At 55.5% G+C, this 19,182-nt stretch overlaps 1 protein-coding gene across 2 annotated transcripts in view; it reads left to right on the forward strand.

The window, feature by feature from the left end:
• Positions 1–991: 991 nt before the first annotated feature.
• Sema3f (semaphorin 3F) overlaps positions 992–19,182 on the forward strand; it is a 29,857-nt gene continuing 11,666 nt past the window's right edge. The window contains exons 1-2 of one of the 2 annotated variants that reach the window (XM_042666052.1): positions 992–1,497; positions 5,771–5,930. In XM_042666052.1, the coding sequence (XP_042521986.1) occupies positions 5,819–5,930 (112 nt within the window). In that variant the 5' untranslated portion in view covers positions 992–1,497; positions 5,771–5,818. The remainder of the gene's footprint in view (positions 1,498–5,770; positions 5,931–19,182) is intronic. The other variant, XM_042666053.1, reaches the window with a different exon arrangement.

Here is a 19,182-nt window from a genome sequence, read left to right on the forward strand (position 1 = left end):
GCTGAGCCCTCCAGTCATCACTAGGCCATTTGAAACAGCCTTTTAGAAGAGGCGGCCTTGGCTCGCTCGTCTTGGTTTCTCTGGGGCTATAGAACTGTAAAGAGAGAGAGTGAGTCTGTGGGAGCCGGCTGGCTGGAAATAGGCTGGCTGGAAATAGGGCTGGCGATTGAGGTTGAGCATTTGGGTGTCTGGACAGGGCTGGTGTCTGGGCTACAGCCACCTGGCTTGGACTTGGAGGTGGTGACCCCTGGGAATGGTCCAGCGGTTGCCAGCCGTCCCAGGGGCTGCACCGCCACCTGCTGAGCGGCCAGAGCAGCCTCAAGTCCTGCGCTTGCTGCTGCGGGGCTCAGACGCGGGGTGGGGGACCACGGGTGCGGCCCGCGGCGGCGCCGAGGAGGGGGAGGAGGAGAAGGAGGAGGAGGGATGCATGCAGAAGGGGGGTGCGCAGGTGAAACGCCAGGCTGGTGGCTGTTTCCCCGGTGCACCGGAGCCTTTCTCGCTAGGGAGTTGAGCGCCCGGGTAAACACCCGGCGCGCGATGTGTGTGCGGTGTATCCACGGAGAGACAAAGCCAGGGCGGGGCGGGGGCGCCGCCCGCAAAGCAGGGGCGGGTGTGTGTGTGTGTGTGTGTGTGTGTGTGTATGTGTGCGTGCATGCGTGTGTGCGTGATGGTGCGAGGACACAGATCAGCCTCGGTCGGCGCGCGGGTCGCCCACCGCTTGGAGAACCCCGCGCCCCAGACCTCGGACAGGTGGAGTGGTGGAGGAGGAGGAGGAGGGGGCGGGGCGGGGCGGGGCGGGGCGGCGGCCGGGCGGGTCCCGCCCCTTAAGGGGTGGGGCCGGGCTGGGCCAGGGCGGGGCGGGGCCGTGATATGCAAATGTCGCCCACGGGCGGCCAATTGCCGGCGCTCCCCGCGCGGCTCCAAGCGCTCCGTCCCGCCAGCGGCCGCGAGACCAGAGCAGCGAGCGGAGGAACCGCAGCGAGCCGGGGGAGCCCCGAGCGCAGCGTCAGGGCCCCCGGGGCGCGCCTCGAAGGAACCGCGCAGCCCCTGGCGCGGCCCGCCCGGGGCCTGGGTTCAGCCACAGCCAGGCGGAGCTTTCAGAACCAGCGGGCCGAGCCGAAGCGCACGCACGCCGCCACCTCGGAGCCCCGCGCTGGGGGGAATGCGCCCTCGGGGCGCCGAACAGGGGGCGCCCGTAGCCTATCCCCGGGGAGGCGCCCCCCGAACGCCCCTGAAGCTTCCCATGGCCCGGGCTGGGGTCCGGGGCCTCGGTTACTGACGTGCTCGAAGCCCGCCTCCTCCCCCCCCCACAACCCCCGCCACCTCACGGAGCCGTGGCCCACGGTGCGGAACCCGGTGTAGGCGCAGCCAGCCAGAGGGCGCGGGCAGGGGCCATGGCCCCGGGGGGCCGCTGAGCGCGGACCGGCCCAACCCGAGCCTGTCGGTAGCCGCCGCCGCCGCCGCCCGGGAGCCCAGGCCCCGCCACGGCGAGAGGAGGTGAGTGGTGAGGGAACCCCGTGAGGGGAGTTGGGCCGGCCGCCGGGGCACCCCCCCCCCACACACACCGACCTTGCTGGGAACCGCGCGACTGCAACTCCGCAGAAGTGTCCGGCTGCAGCGTGTGGGGGGGGGGGGGAGCTCGGCGATCCGGGGGTCACGCGAGGGACCGGGAATGGGGGGACGGGAGGGGGGGGCTCTGGTTACCTGTCCTGGCAGCCCCAGACCCCTTTGCTCTGGGGGAGAGGGGGGGAGTGGTGGTGGTGGTGTGAGGGTATATGTGGGTGTTTGGGGGTGGTGGTGGGGCCCTGCGGGGGTCACTAGGATGTAAAGCAACTTTTTGTGGCTTTTGCGGGCAAGGTTCCGGGAGGTACCCCCCCTACCCTGGCAGCTCCCCCCCCTTCCCCGTCACCCTCATTACTACGTTCCTTGGAGCGGATGTTCCTTCTATTTCGATTCTTTTCTCCCTCAGCAATACTCTTCCTCTATAGGTGAGCCTGCCCTGCCTCAGTATCTCCATCTGGGGAGTCCTGGTATAGTTCTCATGCAAAGATTGTGGGGGTGGGACAAGGGGACAGGGGGGGCAGTATAAGGAGACAGGAGGACCTGCCCCAGAGGCTTTTCTTCTTGGTCCCCAGCTTTATTTGAGGTTGGCTTTCACAGCAAGGAAGGAGTTCTCCTTGGGTTGGGGGTAGGTTCCCCCCCACACCCCATCACATGAGGGTGTAGGTGAACTAGGAGAGTCTGCAAATCAAGCTCCAGTGTGAAGCAGGAGTCCCAGGGGTCAGGTGGAGGAGGGACCACAATAGAGGTTTGCTAGGTTTGCCCTGAGCTGGGATAGTCAAGATGGCCCAGGACTAAGGCAGTGTGGGCTAGCCAAAGGAGTTCTTCTGGAAGTAGAGCTGCCCACCCCTCTCCCTCCCTAGCTGGATAAATAACTTCGAATTCTTGAGAAACCTGCATTTTGTTACTTGGTTCATTAGTACCTGGGGAGAGAACCAATTGAAAGCACTGCTCGGATGTCCACCCTGGAACTGGGTCAGGTTGGGGACTTCCATCCTCTTGAATTCACTTAAGAGTTGCAGAGATTGGAGGGAAATTGCACCCAGGGGGTTGACTAGAGCTAGAGCCTCTTGCCAGGATGTGCCTGGATCCTGTGGATTATGGTGTGCAGACAAGGTAGTGGCATAAGCACGGGCACACTCACAGTAAGTGCAGAGGTGAGGGCTGAACTGAGCACACCCCCCCCCCCCCCCCCCCGCAGCTCAGCCTCAACCCCCTGACATTCTGCATACCTTGGAGTGGGGGGGGGGGAGTTGGAGGAGGGAGCCAGACCCAGGTGACCTTGACTGGGAAACCCTGGCCACAAAAGGGGGGGGGGGGTTCAGTCCCAGCTATGCTAGCAAGCTCTGCTTCCTGGTCCATGAGGTATTGGGGGAGGGGGAGGGGGAAGATGAGAAGCCAAGAAGGAGCTGGTCTATATCTGAGGGGCTAGGTAGCCAGCTGGGGTGCTGTTAATAATTTCCTCCCTACGTTCCCCCCACAGCCCTTGTTCCTGCCTTCCTTCCATCAGCCAATCTTCCTTCCCTGAGTCAGGCTGCCTGTCTCCCCCCCCCCCACACCACCACCACCACCCCACACACTGTTGTTTGGGAGGTCAGGACCAGGCTGGACAAGTTGATCTCCTGGTCTCCTTTCCTGCCCCCCAGGTACCTCTGGATCCCATCGGACCCCTTCGTCTGGCCGCCCCTTCTCTGCACCCCTTGCCAGCCCCAGCTCCTCGTTTCTTTGTTCAAGCGTCTCTCCTCCGTCCCTCCCTCTCTCCTCTCTCCTCCCTCTCTCCTCCTCCCGCCCGCCTGCCTCCCTCCCTCCCTTACTCCCTCCCGCCAGTTTTCTTCCTCTCCTTCTGGGCTTTTCCTCCTGGTGGGCTCCCAGGTGGCGGTGGCTGTACCTCTTATTTGGGGGCTTTTGTGAGACTGGGGCTAAATGGAAGGCATTCAGTGGCTGGCAGAGAGGAAGGGCCTGTAGAAACCCCCTCCCCCCCTCCCTAGCTGTCCTTTCCCACTTCTTCCATCTCTCTCCTTCCTGCCCCCCCCCCCCAGACAGCCAAAGATGGGGCCTGGACTTGGTCCCAAGGCCCCAGCAGACTTCAACATCCCCTATTCACCACCTCTTTCAAGAGCCTTAGTATTGTGCTGGAGCCCTGTGAGATGATCTTCTAGCTTCCTGAGTATCTTAAGTGACTCCATCCCCATCTTTGGTGAGACTGACTTTATCACCCTAAAAATGGATGCAGGCAAATAAAATGAGGCCATGGAAAGAAGATAGGTAGCAGCATAGCAGCAGGTTGACATAACCCTTCCCTACGCCACCCCCCTTCCTTCGCATCAAGGCTCTCTGAAGAACTGCAACTATATCTTGCCCTCTCTGAGCCAGGATATAAGATATAAGTGCTCTCTCTCTCTTGCTCTCTCTCTCTCTCTCTCTGTCTCTTTCTCTCTGTCTCTTTCTGTCTCTGTCTCTCCCCCCTTTCTCCCTCCCTCCCCCCCACCTCTCTCTCTCTCTCTCTTTTTCTCAGCTTCCTTGAGCCTCACCCCACTAGTAGGTCAAGTTCTTGAGCAAACTCATGCTTGCGAGTGCATGCGTGGGCATGTGAGTATGATGTGTATACAGCCAAGACTGTCAGTGAGCCCCCCCCACCCCCGTTTGTACCCTAAGGGTGGCTGCACAGCCCTTTCTCCTACCTGCCCCCCCCATCCCCTAGAACCTGCAACTCAGCATGCACTAGCTCTGTACCACAGCAGACCAGGGGGAGGGGAGTTGGTTCTGATCTTCTCCCTTCCCCCCCCACCAGCCAGCCTCCCCCAAGAGGGAGCATTGAGAGGTAGGGGCTAGCTTGAAGGAATGAGAGGTGTGCCAGGCACTCAGAGAACAGCACACGAAGAATAGGCCAGGAGGCTGAGGCTGCACTTCCTGCCTGAAGAACCACCAGTGGTTTGCCTTGGCAGGAGAGGCAAGGGCTCAAGGGGAGGTGTGGTGGTGTGGGGGAGTATTAGGATCTAGGAGTATGAGCTGGAGCCTGGGCCTTGCTTTAGCATTGATTAGCCCTGGCCAGGGACTAGCAGGCCACTGTTCTTCCATTCCCCTTCCATTCCCATTCCAGTGTCCCAGAAATGGGCCTGCGATCCTGCCTCCCATGGGAAGAAGAGAATAGATGGGCCAGATCTGGGGGATGGGACTCACATTATTATTCTTGATGCCCCCCACCCTAGTGCTTCTGGATGGGGGGTTGGGAGTTGGCGCTCGTTTATGCCGGAGGGAGCAATATGTTCTGACAACTGGTGCTGGGCTGCGTTTACCCAACAGCCAGCCTGCCTGGGGAGATAATATTTGAAAAACACAGTATTGAAACTTGGGCTTACTGGGGATGGGGGTGGAGCGGGGGGGGGGGGGGGGGTAGGGGAGGAAGAGACATTCCAAAAGGGACAATGTAGCTAGCACAGACCCTGCTGCAGGTCCATTGGCCCTTTTAGCACCCTTTCTAAATCCTCTAGAGGCAGAGCTGAACTTTTTTCCCTGACAGGAAGTCCTTCTGCCTGTCTGATCTGGGTCTTTCCTACTTTGATTTGAGTAAAAGTGAGCAGCACCCTCTGTAATTCTCTGCCTCTCCTTTTTGACCGGTACTGTCCGATTGGTTTTGTGTTGTTTACTTCTATCTTATCCACCCTTACTTCCCCACCCTTCTCCCCCAGTCTCTCATGCTTCCCCTTCCACCCCAGTAATCAAGTCCAGATTTGCCTGCTCTGGGAGGAAAGCTTGGCCAGAGCAAGCAGGAATGCACCCCATCTTTCAAGGTGGGAGAGAGAAAGAAGGAGCCCATTCTGCTGGTGGTGGGTACAGGGGATCCTGCTGGGGACATGAGAGGGTTCCTGATCACCTGCTTGTGCTGGGCCTAGGGCATGGGATTCAGGGTGCTATAAGGAGAAGGGTGGAAGTCTCCAGTTTTTCCCATTAGCCCTGGTTATCCCAGGCTGCCCACTGTAATCTGGTTCTTCAGTCTCATTGGTAACACTTCCTCAAAACAAAGAGGCAGAAGAACATATATGCAGTTTGCACACCAGGACACTCACGGTCCCAGGTCAGCAGATATGGGAGACCCCTCCACTCTCTTTATCCAGGTAGAGATGGGGAAATAGGGTATAAGTTAAAGGAGATGTTAGGAGGGTCAGACTCGCAGCTGCCTCACTCATCCCCATGTTGGTCTCTCTCCCAGGTGTTCAGAGCGCCCAGTCGGTTTCCTGGGCTCTAGGCCCTTCCCACAATGCTTGTCGCTGGATTTCTCCTTTGGACTTCCCTACTGACTGGGGCCTGGCCAACCACCCCCACCCAGGACCACATCCCAGCCACGCCCCGGGTCCGGCTCTCCTTCAAAGGTAAGAGGCTATTTTGCTGCATCTCAGAAACATCCTTTCTAAAGAGCACTCAACTCCATTGCACAAGAAAGAAAAGAGGGGTCAGGACAAAGAAAAAGATAATATAAAGGGAGAAATTATACAATCCCATGGATCTTCTTGGGCATAGGGGAAGGTTGACCTGGGGATAGGGAAAGACTGGATACTTAGATGTATGGGAAGAAGGATTTTGAGTCTATGTGTTCGGGTTCTATGGCCCAGGCTCGGCAAAAGGCACTGCTCTCTGGGTGATAACTGGGAGGATCTGGTCCCCAGATCCTTCACCTTTGCACCTAGCCCACCTAGGTAGTGAACACATGGTACATACTCCCAGGAGACACAGGGTTGACTCACTAGTCACTCCCTAAGGGGACGAGTGTTTCCACAGTCCACCCTGGTTGTGGGCTAAGGGGCAGCATCTATACTGAGGCCTGGGGGCACCTAAATCATTGCTGAGTCCTCTTCCTTGGCTGTCTCCTGACCAGAGATTGCTCCATCTAGTTGCTTGCCCCTGGGTATTGTCCACTTGCTCCTGGGTATTGTCCGCTCGACCCTCGCTGGCCAGATTTCCAGGCAGCCATGTTGAGTGAAAGGCTGGGCTGACCTTTTCTTGCTTGGGCTTGGGTCACCCAGGCCCCTGGCTGGACCCCTCCTCTGGTTTCATCCTACCCCTGCAACTAGATGAAAGGAGGGAGGGGTTAGGTTTCTTATCATTAGCTTTCCCAGCCCTGATTTTAATGGCCTTTCTGGAAGGGCTCCACTGAAGATCCTGAGAGCAATGGGCAGAGAAGAGTTAATCTGTTTGGGTTAGAAAAGTACCCCCCCCCCCCCCTTCTCAGGGCTGGGAAGGTGAGATATTTGTTCTACTGATACCTCCACCCTTCCCTGGTGGAATTCCTCACAGCAGATTAATAAATCTTGTAGGGGCCAGGTCCTCTTACTCTGTCTCTTATCCTGCCTAAGGGTTTTGTCAGCAGACCAGTCTTCTCTTGCCACAGGGGGAGGGAAGGAGCTTGGTCTTTACACCTGGGAACCCTGAATCCACTGTGGGTATTGTTGCTGGTGGTGTTGTTGTTGGTGGTGTTGTTATTTTGTTTGATGCTGGTCCTGGGGATTGAACTCAAGGTCTTGGCACTGTCCCTGAGCTTTTTTTGCTTAGGTTTGGCTTTTTGTGGTTAATTAGCGCTAAGAGTCTCACAGATTTTTCCTGTCCTGTCTGTCTTTTTTTTTTTCTTTTTGTCGGTCGTGGGGCTTGAACTCTGGGCCTGGGCACTGTCCCTCAGCTCTTCAGCTCAAGGCGAGAGCTCTACCACTTGAGCCACGGTGCCACTTCCGGTTTTCTGGTGGTTTATTGGAGATAAGAGTTTCATGGACTTTCCTGCCCGGCTGGCTTTGAATCTGGATCCTCAGATCTCAGCCTCCTGAGTAGCTAGGATTACAGGAGTGAGCCACTGGCACCCGGCTCCCTGTCTGTCTTTGAACCATAATCCTCAGATCTCAGCCTTCTGAGTAGCTACGATTACAAGCGTGAACCACCAATGCCCAGCTTTGGTGTTAATTTTTGTTATCCTGCCAGGAAACAGAGGGAATGAGACAGAAGAAAGTCCTCTGTGTGCTCCTTTTAGGTCTCAGGTCCCCAAAGAAAACAGTTTTGTTCCTCTTTTCCAGCTAGAGAAACTGAGGCTCAGGCAAGAGCAAAGCCAAGGTCAGGAAGGAGGCAGAGGCAAGGCCAGAAATAGAACCCTAAGTCTCCTGGCCTGATCGGCGCCCACATTGCCATGGGTCGATTCCCTCTCAATTAGCTCTGAAGCTGACACCCACAGTGACTAAAAGCCCAGCTCAGCTCACTGGCAGCTGGCCTACTGTGCTGCTTGCTGCAGTGGCCTGGGGTGGAGCTGGAGGACACCTGGAAGCACCCATCTGGGTTCTTTGGGCCTGTGTCCAACCACATTGACTTTCTCTGCCCCCACCTGACCTCATGTCCTGATTTGATGCTTAGCTGTCACTTCAGGTTCTAGAGCACCTACTGTGTGCTCTGCCTCATGCTGAGTCCTGGAATCTCAGCAGTGAATGAGATGGGATGCTTACAGGCAGACTGACTGAAAAGGCAGTACGCACCCTGTTAGTCAGTGTTACTGGGCAGGGTAAGGCATATGACACACTGGACATGTGCAACCTATCCATGCTGAATGGACTCGGCTGGTCATGTGCCCAGGAGATGGCTGTCAATGAGGGGGGACCCTCACCAAACAGAAGGAAAACAGAGGTAAACTTCCAGAGACTCCACAAAAAGGTTAGGGGCTGGGTAAAAAGGATGGAGCTCTTTCCTTCAAGGAGACAAATGAGGAACATACAGAGGATTGCTTTCAGAAAAGCACTTGGGCTCCATGACTTAGTTGCTTCTTCTGTGCTTGGATGGATATAGCAGCCAGGTCTCAGAAGCCAGGCTGAACCTCCCCTGCCTTGTCTTGAGTCCTGCTCTAGCTGGGAGGTACCAGTTCTGGCCTAGGTAATCCAAGACCCTCTACAACACAGGGGCTGGCATGAGGGGCCATGATGCCCAGCTCAGATAAGGAACAAATGCAGGAACTGGACCAGGCATGAGTTTGCTGCCCCGCCCGTCCGCCTGAGCACCCTAGCCAGGACTGCCAGCATTTATTTCAGCTTGGGGTTCTCTCAGAAGCAGCACGGCCCAAGGTCAGGCACAAATGAGGGGTCAATTGGGGCAGGTTTCCAGGAGCAGGCAAAATGGTCTTTGATTCCTGGCTCTGGAGATTGGAGAGCCTGGATAGCAGGTCATCCTCTCCCACCATCATTTCAGGGGCCTAGAGTCACTTTTGCCAAGAGTTACAGACCAAGTCCAGTTAAAAAAAAAAAAACCCTTCCTTCCCCTACTCTGAGACACCCAAGCCCTAGGGCACCACCTCCCTCCCGGGCAGCAGCAGCAGAGGTGCCAAGCGCTGCCAGCTCCTTTGTTCAGTGTGGGGAGTGTTTACTTTTTCCCAGGAAGCTACCCCCAACACACTGCTGTGGCTTGAGCTGAGTTTGGCCAGGATTTGGGATCAAGAGGTGCTTGGTGGGGGGAGAAGGGTCTTGTGATGACATGAGGTAGTCAGGCTGCTAGGGAAATTAAGGCAGGAATAGGGAGAGGGAAAAATAAATATCACCTTAGGAGAGGTCAGGAAAAATGAAAATGATAGGAAAACAAATGATGGGGGTGGAAAAGGGAGAAAAATGATAGTAGATGCCGGGACGTTAGCCAGGCAGCGGACCCTCCCAGTCCTGAGCTGGGTCTTTCTGGCTTTCCTGTGAGGAAGGAGGCTCAAAGGGGCTTTCCAGGTCACTTGGCTGGAAGACTGAATTGAGCCTGGCTCTGCCTGATGCCTGAGCCTGTCCCAAGACTGAGAGTGGGGGGCGGAGATGCTGGTGGTGCTGTGGGCATGTCCCCTGCCATGAACCGGGGCTGGAGGTTCAGGATCCTGTGGGGCTGTATTCAGTCTTCCCAGACTCCTTTTCCAAGGAAAAGCCTGGGATTACACTGGGAACGCTCCTTCTGCCTTCTCCCTGCTGATGCATTGGAACCAGGGTTTGCTCATTTTAAGGCTGTGAATCTAGCTTTTCCACTGAGCAGGGTCCCAGGCAAGTCCCACCCCATCAGAAATGGGAAAACTAGAGCCCCAAAGAATGGTTCCGATGTTCAGAACCTCTATAAGTCCAGGCATACCTGGCTTCTCATTCTATAAGTTGGGAACTGGTGACTCACACCTGTAATCTTGGCTCTTGAGGAGGCTTGAGATCTGTGGATCAAGGTTTGAAGCCAGCCTGGGTAGGACAGTCTGTGAGATTCTTATTTCCAGCAAACTACCAAAATAGGCCAGAAGTGTCCAGGCCCTGGTGGCTCACACCTGTAATTGTAGTTGCTTAGGAGGCCAAGAGCTAAGGATCACGGTTCAAAGCCAGCCCTGGCAGGAAAGTCCATGAGACCTTTCTTTCCAATAAACTACTGAGAAAAAAAACTGGAAGTGGCATTGTGGCCCAAGTAGTAGAATGCTAGCCTTGAACACAAAGAGGCTCAGGGATAATACCCAGGCCCAGAGTTGAAGACCCAGGACCAGCAAATAAAAAAGCCAGAAGTGGAGCCATGGCTCAAAACAGTAGATCGCTAGCCTTGAGGGGAAAGAGGGACAGTTTCTAAAGCTCTGAGTTCAAGCCCCATAACCAGCACCAATGACAAAACAAAACAACAACAACAACAAAACTTCTGGAGTAGAAGAGTAGAGGGAGGCCTAGGAGCTCTGGGGTCAGGGGTGGCACCAGGGAGCGTGGGCAGGAATCAGGTGGCTTTGACAACTTCAGTGGGATTTAGAGCTAACCAGATAGGAAGTGATGGGTATCTCAGAATGAGCCAGGGTGAGAACTGGCTGGAGAAACTGGAGGCTTTGTGATTGTCCAAGAACTTGCCACGGACCAGCCTGAAGCAGCCAGGCCAGAGGCCATGGCCTTTAGCCGGAACCCTTTCAGTCCAACCAGGCTTTGGATGGGACCACACTGGCTGGGCCTCCGCCACACAGGCCTTGTCTCTGGCTCTGGCATGTCGCCGACCCCGCCCTGCCTGGCTCCAGCTACCCTTGGCACCGAGTAGAACTGGTGCATGCTCTAGGAGTAAATCATGTTCCCTGGCAGCCCTCACAGCTTCGTAATCGTAAAGAATTTAAAGAGAAACCACCAAGATACGAATCTCAATTCGGGCCCCCAAAGGCATCTTTCAAAGCCCTACAGCTTGGGAGGCATTGAGCCTGGGGGGGGGTGGCTTCTTGGTTGTCTGTACCTGTGTGTGGGCACCTCTAATTCTCTGGCCCCTCCAGAAGTGGTGATAACTCAGAAGGTGGCTTCTAGGGTGATAGCTTCACTCCTGGGAGCCCCCCAGGTCCTTCTTCAGGGAGAACATAGAAGTGGTGGTGGTGGTGGTGGTGGTGGTGGTGGTGATTATTTGGTCCTGAGGACAAACAAACCCCAATTTTACCCTTATGAGCTGTGTGACCTCAGACAAGTGGCTCAGTCTCTCTGAGCTCCCTGTGAGATTGGCAGTAGAACCCTAGAAGCAACTTCCTGAGGGTCCAGGCAGCCTTGCTTTGCATTCTGTGTGTGGTGGGTTTTTTTCTTCTCCCTCTAGGAAAATGAGGATGAGACTAATCCTGGCTTTATTGTATTATTGGGAGAAGTACCTGAATACTCTCATGCTTCAGCCATGAAGGAAATGTCAGATCAGGAGAGTGGTGAGGGCTTTTGGGGGGAGGAGGGTGCCCTCCGTGCATCCTCACCCCTCCCTCTGAATTCTAACATTTGATTAGGGAGGTGGTATTTGGGTAGAACTTCAGGAAGGACCATGAGGCCAGCAGCCAGTCTGCTGGGTGGGAAGGCGGGCCTAGTGGAGGAAGCAGTGTCTCAAACGGAAAGAGAGAGATCTGTGGGATTTGCATTCTCGTTTCTTATGCCAGAGACACTAAACATACATGACAGAGTTGCAGTAGATAGAGACCATGTTTCTTGGCCTGGCTTGGCCTGTTGCTGTCCTGGGAATCTTAAGCCTCACCTCAAGGGAACCCTTGGAAAAAATCAGAAAAGGATTCCTGCTGCATTTTTCTTAGAAATAGCAACAGGGCCTTTGCCAGAGGCCTGGATGCCAGAAGGCTACAGCCTGGTTCCAAAAGCCCAGCTCACGTGGGTGCCTAAGCTTGGAGTCTGCAGTCTCCCACCCAGAGTGCTGAGCAGCGAGAGAGAGAGAGAGAGAGAGAGAGAGAGAGAGAGAGAGAGAGAGAGAGAGAGAGAGAGAGAGAGAGAGAGAGAGAGGTGGAAGGTCTCCTGGGCTCTAGAGCCTGACCTTTGATCCTGATACAACAAAGAACAGGGTCCGGGCAGTGGATGCTGGTCGGCCTGTGGGGTGAACTCCCACTGTGAACTCCTTCAGGCTGACTGGGGTTCACTCTGCAGGACCCAAAGCATCAGACCCTCCTCCAGGGGCCAGGAAGTGTGTGGAGCCTGGAGACCTCAGTTCTAGACTCTCTTCTACCCCCTCCCACTCTTCTTCCTTCCTTCCTTCCTCTCCCTGCCCCGCTTTGCCTTCACCTCCTCTCCACACCACCCCCTCTTGGTTTCCTACCCCCACATTCTCTCTTCTGAAGTCTCCACACCCAGCCAAGAGGCTTATTTCTTCCCACTTGGGGCTCAGTGCTGATTCTCTCTCATCTCCTTCCATAGACTTGAGTCCATGGCCTTGATTGAGCCTTTGCTGGTCAGCCATGGCTGCCTTCTAGAGGTTATGATTATACCTGGCAAAACACTGGCTAGAATTTGGGGGACTTGTGGCTCCTGTGTCCTCTGAGGCTTGGTAGGTGGCAAGCACCCCAGGGGCTGCCACTGAGAAAGTAATTGATCCTTTTGCAGGGCTGGAAAGCAATTGATCATGTTGATCAATTACTTTGATCAAGCCCTACTGTGTAAAGTACTGTTGGCTTTTCATTGAGTAGCTGTGCTGGCTGAGAATGACTGAGCTCCTGATTTAGCCTCATTGTAGCCTGCAAGGCTGACCCTGAGCACCTGACTCTTCTTTGCCTCAGTTTCCCCACAAGAATGTTGGGGAAGGAGCTGAAACTGACTAGGGGCATCCTGTGAGGAGTGATACGAAGAGTCTGCAAGCATCCAAGAAGGGCTTCAGAGAAGGGGGCTGGGCCCAGGGCAAGAGGGAGGGTCTTGACACCCACTAGCCTGTCGCCCCCATCCTGGCCTGTCCGTCTGGGTGATTTATTGGAGTAAATGAGCCATGGAGAGTTTGTTGTCTTTTGCAGTCATGGGAGGAGGAGGTGGTAGAGGAAAGGAGTGATGAGGGGTTTCCGGGCCAAGTCTGGAATGTGGGAGGAGGGGTGGGCCTTGGGGCCTCAAGAGCCAGAGCCAGCCCCTGAGGGCCATTTCACTCTTTCCACCTGAGAAATGGATCAGTTCAAACCTCACCCCAGAACCAAAGCCTCTCTTCCTATTCCCTTCACTCTTCTTAGGGCGCATTCCTTTACGATCTGCTTGCTTTGTCCCTGGTCACTTCCTTCTATCCCCTGCACAAAAGTGTCCTTTTGTGTGTGTGTGTGTGTCTGTGTGTGTGTGTGTGTCTTTGTGTCTGTGTCTGCGTCTGTGCATGCTGATCCTAGGGCTTCAACTCGGGGCCTGGGTACTGTCCCTGAGCTCTTTTGCTCAAGGCTAGAACTCTGCCACTTGAGCCATAGTTCCACTTCCAGTTTTTTGGTGGTTAATTGGAGATGAGAGTCTCGTGGGCTTTTCTGCCTGGGCTGGCTTTGAATCACGATCCTCAGATCTCAGCCTTTTGAGTAGTTTAGGATTATAGGCGTGAGTCTCTAGCACCCAGTACAATGTCACTTGACCACACTATTACTTTCCCAATAAGCTGAGGCTCTGGCCTCTGCCTCCCTGGTGAAAGTCCACAGGTATGCTCTCCTATTCATATGTTAAGGGTCCACAAAGACCCCTAGCTTTCTGATCCACTAGCTCAGACTTTGAATGATCAGGTGCTACGAAGCTCTGGGTGAGCAGGGGTCAGTGGAGGTAGCTAGGCGGGAAGAGCTCCCATCCATTGGGACAGCAGAGTGTTAGAAGGGTGGAACTTCTGCTTCTGGGCTTCGGGTGCCAGGAGGTGACCTTGCTGCTCTTTTGCTCTGGCTCTTCCTGGCTGGAGGGTGAGCCAGCCCCTAGCCTGTCCTCTTTTGGGCGGAGCAGGTGGGCGCTGGGGCAGAACGGGCGTGGGAATAGCATGTCTGATCCTGCTGGTCCCAACCCCCAGCCTCTGAAACAAGAGGGAAGAAGAGAGCAGAGCTTCAGCCCAGCTGCGTGGTTCTTACCCTAGCTTAGTGTTTACCGAACAGCTGGGATGTTTACAGTGGCCTTCAGGAAGGGGCCCCTTATTCTAGAGGATTTCCCTATCTTGAGGGTCCTACTGGGGACTCTTCCCATCTTACCACCACCCATCTCCCATGGGATAGACATGCCAAGGATGCAGGAACTGTATATTCATCCTCACCCTGGACCTAGTGGTGCTAGTCCCACAACCTCATTTCTTTAGTTCTCAGGAAGAGGCAGTTCTAGGTGGTGAAATACGGTAACTGGGTCCCCAGTTCAGACATTTAAATTAAATTCAATCAGAGTGGTTATTGAATATAAACACTCGGAGTCATTTACATGTTAATTATGTTGAATGGACTAGGAGGCCATAATTAGTTGCTAATTGGGTGAGAGCGGCTGTAATTGGTTTTGTTGGCAACGACCTGGCTCTCTCACCTGGGGGGGGGGGCGGGAGGAAGCTGGCTGGGTGCTTACACATGGCTAGTACGGTCTCAGTCTGGAACTGTCTGGCTAGGGAGGGGCTGAAGGCAGATACTGACAGGTATAGGGGGAGGGGGGCCCAGAGGAACCCAAAGCCCACCCCCAAAGGAGGGAGGAAGGGTAGCTTAAGCCCAAAGACAAAAATCTTCATTCTGGATTCTGGGGGTTCCCATGCAGAACCCCAAGGGGTGAGGAAGGTCAATAATATTCTCCCCCTGCCTAGCCCCAGGTAGGACCTGGGCTTGAACACCTGGCAGGTGAGTGCTCAGGAGAAAGCCATGGAACCCCAGCAGATGTCACTGCCCAGGTGGCCTAAGGTTGGCCTGCTTAGTGGTGAGGGGTCATGACTTTGGGGTATCAGTTGGGTGAGCGCTGAGCCCAGGGGGCCAATACCTCTGAAGGCTTTGGGGCTGCCCTCTGCCCGCCCCCACTCCTGCCCCAGCTCAGCCTGGCTGGGGCTCCCGGGGTTGCAGGGCTGTGGCCAGGGGCTGAGGCCTTCCGGCTGGCCGCTCATTAAAAGAGGATTAGGCTGGGAGCCAGGGGGCCAGGCCAGTCCCTATGGGCCTTCCTCTTGGGGCCCCTTAGAGCACGGGGGGAATGAAAGAAGCTGGGGGGGGCACTCTTCTAGGGCTCAGTGGGGACTGCCTGGGTACTATCCTTCTCTGTCCTGGCATCCTTATCTACCTGTTTCCCTTCTCAGAGGTCAGGAAGCCCTTCTGAGTAGATAGAGCACTGACAAAGACCCAAGCCAGCAACCCTCTCCTTTGACTCCCCAGTCCTATTTCCCTTCAGCTCAGGAATTTGGGCTGCACTAGCCCACACAAGGTCAGAGGTCAGATCTAGGCTTCAGGGACCTGTCTATCACCCTCCAGTCCTGCCAGGGGGAGGTCATGCTGTCAATCAGAGCCTTTTGCTTGGTTGGGGCTGTAACCAAAGGGGCGGAGTACCCACTTCTGCTCCAAGACCCTTCTTTTTGCAGCAGCCCCTGCCCCACTGGCAGCCGACCTGGTGTCCTGGAGACAGCAGCTGGAGGCGGGGTCGCCCACTTGGGGGTCTGCAGGGGTGAGGGCAGTAGACACGCCTCCTGCAGGCCTGTCTTTGCCTGCTGCTTCCTTTAAAGTAAGGCATCAACTTCTGCTTCCCAGAGACAGGAGACTAAAGAGCCTCAGGAGTAAGTCCCCGACATACTGAGGATGTTCCTGCCCTGGCCTTTGGCCAGGCCGTTCTTGGCTTAGGACCCTGTGTCTGCGACCATGGGAGAAGCCTGGAGGCTGGGAACGGCTGCGGAAATGAGGTGTCTGATGCCAGAAAAACCTCTTCCTTCCCAATGACGGGAAAAATCTTTCCCGGATGCCACCCCACCCAATCTGTGCCCAGCCTGGGTGAGAGGATGGGGGTGGGGGTGGGGTGGGGCCTTCTCAGGAAGCATCATCTAGGCCCCCCCACTTTGGCCTTTCCCATCAAGGTCAAAGTTATCCAAGCTTGAGGTCTGACACTCCTGGTATCAGGGCCGGGCCTGAGACAAGTGGAACCTGGGGAAGAGAAGAGGAAGGGACCTACTGGCTCAAGTCCTTTCATGGGAAGCAGGGTTCAGCAGGAGCTGGGCTGACACTGCAGATACAAAAGGAGAGTCAAGCACTCCTACTCTGACCCAGGCTTCTTGGAAGAGTGTGAGCCCCAGATCCTTTGTCCTGTAGTACATGCGTTGGAGTGTGGTCAGGACACCCAATTCTGCCTCTCATGGCCTTGGGCAAGCACCACTCTCCCCTGTGGTCTCAGTCTTCCTGTGTACAACTAGGGACATAGGACTGTCATTGGAGTCCCTCGTTTCCATTTTGTCTTACTATCTGGCAGAAATGATGTTAGTATTCCAGCTGTGAGTCAATAAGACCAGAACCCTGTACCTAACCTCTCTGAGATCCTTGTTTTAAAAGCTCTTACGACTCCCTACCTTCCCTTTCTATAGGTTGGTTCTGGCGAATGATCTGGAATTTAGCTCTGCTTCTGTGGATCAGGGGTGAAGGGAAGAAGCTGGAGTTGAGGAGCCCAGGGCTGAGTCAACAGGAAGCTCCTTCCTTCCCCAAAGCCCTCTCTGCTCCCCACCCCAACATTAGGAAACGGGGTAGCAGGGATATAAATGGGAGGTGGACGTCCTCCAAGGTTTAGTGACATCTGGAAGGAAACCTACTTCCTCAGAGAAAGAACTTGGGACCCTAGCCTCCTCTTCTTACCCATGAAGTATCGGGGTTGGGGGGGGCGGGGAGAAAAACCAGAGGGGTTCCCAGCTGTCTCAGAGATCAGAGTAGAATCTCCAGTCAGGATCACTTTGAATATTAATACTAGGAGGGCCCAAGAGATGTTCCAGGCTTGAAATAAGACTCCCTTTGACTCCAAATGGAAGTCATAAAGCCAGTGCCAGAAACACACTTATAGCCCTGACCTTCCATCCCACGTCTTCCCCACCATGCCTGATCTCCTGGGGGCTTCCCTCCCCCCCCCACCATTTCCACAGCGACTGAAGCATCACGTCCTGTGACACCAGAGTGTCCTCTGACACCGGTCATTGACGCTATATCCTGTGGCCACTGGGAAGGGTCCCAAAGGGTCCTGAGTCATGTGCCCCGATGATGGAGGACGAGTCACCTTCCGGCCCTGGACCTCTTGCCAGGCATTCTCCAACCGCTCCCCCCCCCCCCCCCCCGCCCCAGGACTGGCTTCCCTGTGCCTCCCCTGCCTTCAGCAGTAAACCTGGGTAGGAATCTCACTCACTCACCATTCATTGTCTAGCCTGTCACTTCCCTTCACAATGTCCTGATGTCCCCACCTAGAAACTGGCTGTTTGAGAACCCTTCTGCATTGTGCAGCATTTTGGACCCCTTGGGTCAAGGCTAGCCTCCTGCCCACCCCCCCTCTTCTGGGACTCAGGTTCCTCATGCTGAGGGATTTCTTACCTGCCTTTCTTAAGGACCTGGAAACAAGAGTGCTGGGGCTTTGGAACTTGGGACTTGGGGCTCTGGGAGACATGGCTCAGGAGAGAATTACAGAGGCCAAGGCTGGGCAGGGAAGGAAGGTAGAGATTATGGCTGCTTGGGTCCCTGAGGACTGTCTAAAGCTTTCCTTTACCCCAAGTGTTATGTCTGAGGTCCCCACTTAGGCTTCTGTCTACCTCCCTGCCATTGCCCCCAAAGTGCCCGGGCAGCCTAGCAGGACGGATAAGGGCATGCCCCCAGCCAGGGTATAAATAACCTCTGGCGGGCTCTCCCAGCCTGGGGGGGCTCTCCTGGCAGCCCCACTTCCTCTCTGGCCACTTCCCAGTTCTGGGGGTGGGGGAATGTTTACTTTCCTGTTGTCCCTGTGATTGGGTGGCCAGGCTGGGGACTCCGAGTGGCCTAACAACAGGTGCAGGACAGTGCCCAGGCTGCCCTGCCCAGAACTTCAGAGGCGCCGCCGCCGGACAGGCGGGAGAGGCCATAGCCAGGCAGGGATGGGCCCTTTGATCCTTCAGCGTCCCTGCGTCCCAGTAGCTGGCCAAGGTCATCACCTGTATTCCCTGCTTACTGCATACTCAGGTCTGGGCAGGGCAAGGATTTCCTTGCCCCGAAACCCTCAGGGAGAGATTCCAGTACCAGCTGTGGGCTCTGGGTTGGCTGTCTGATCCCAGCTCACCTCGTCTCCCCTGTATGGGATGTGCTATGCATATCCCTGAGTAGCTGAAGCTGCTTTCAAGAAGAGTTTCCCCGCCCTCCCTCCACCCCCCAGCCAATCCCAGGCTCCTTGGCACACCAGTGGGAAACAGATCAGCCACGTGGTGTCAGTTGGAAACAGGTACCTGCTGATGCCACCTTCAGACTGTGTCCAGGGCCTCGGATCCCAGCTGGGGCCTTGAGACCTGGTCTAGACCTTTCTCTGGATTCCCTGCTCGTGAAGTCAGGAACTAGTTTGGGATGGAGGGGAAGTGAGACATATATAATCTCTTCAGTGAGCATTTCGTCTGTTGTAGGACAGGTGTTCATACCTGCTCTGTGGGTCTACATGCCTAGGCCCATCTATGTACTGCCATCTTGCCCTCTGCACAAGAGAATAGTTTTGACCTTCACCACATTGTTTTCTCTCCTGCTCAGTTAAAAATAGTTGGCGGTGGGTGTAGGAGGGGCTTGCCATAGTGACCCTTCTCCTTCCTCAGAAACAGGTTCTAAAGCTTCCTGGAGTCCTCGGTGTCTGTCATTAGCCTGTCATTAGCTTAGTTCTCTTCTGTTCTTTATCCCCAGGAAGTGATCCCCTCCTCCCTCTCCCCCCCCCACTCCACTCTCCCTCCAGTGTCCTGGGGTTAAGAAGCCCAAAGGCTGAAGAGAAAACAGAACCCAACTAGAACCTGTCCCCAGCCCTGGAGCCTGTGTAGCACCATGGGAAGAGCCTCCTTCCCACAGATGATACCTGGCTGTCTGAGGGTTCTACAATTAGTAGTCTTCTAGGGGTCTGAGTGAAGGTAGAGGCACTGTGGCTCCTGCAGAGCTTTCTGGTATCCTAGCTAGGACGCCATTTCAAGCCAGGTGGAGACCTTGCTCGCACACCAGCTGGGCCCTCTGCCTGGTGGTCAGCTGGGGTGAGGACAGGGCATCCAGGCTCCTTGCCAGCATCTGCAGGCTACCCTGGATGTTCATTCCTACCCTCCACTCCCACCTGCTCATTAACCCTTTTAGGCTCTTGGGGGAAGCCAGCCCCACCCTGAGCAAAGACTCTTTGATGCTGTCATGCATCCTGGCCCACCCCAACTGCACTTTCATTGGGACTGGCTGGAGCTGTCTGTCAAGCATTTAGCTTTGTGTGTGTGGTGCCTCCCCTGGCCTGC

This window comes from Dipodomys spectabilis, unplaced genomic scaffold (genome assembly GCF_019054845.1).
Source record: "Dipodomys spectabilis isolate Male_0828 unplaced genomic scaffold, ASM1905484v1 ptg000360l, whole genome shotgun sequence".
NCBI lineage: Eukaryota > Metazoa > Chordata > Mammalia > Rodentia > Heteromyidae > Dipodomys > Dipodomys spectabilis.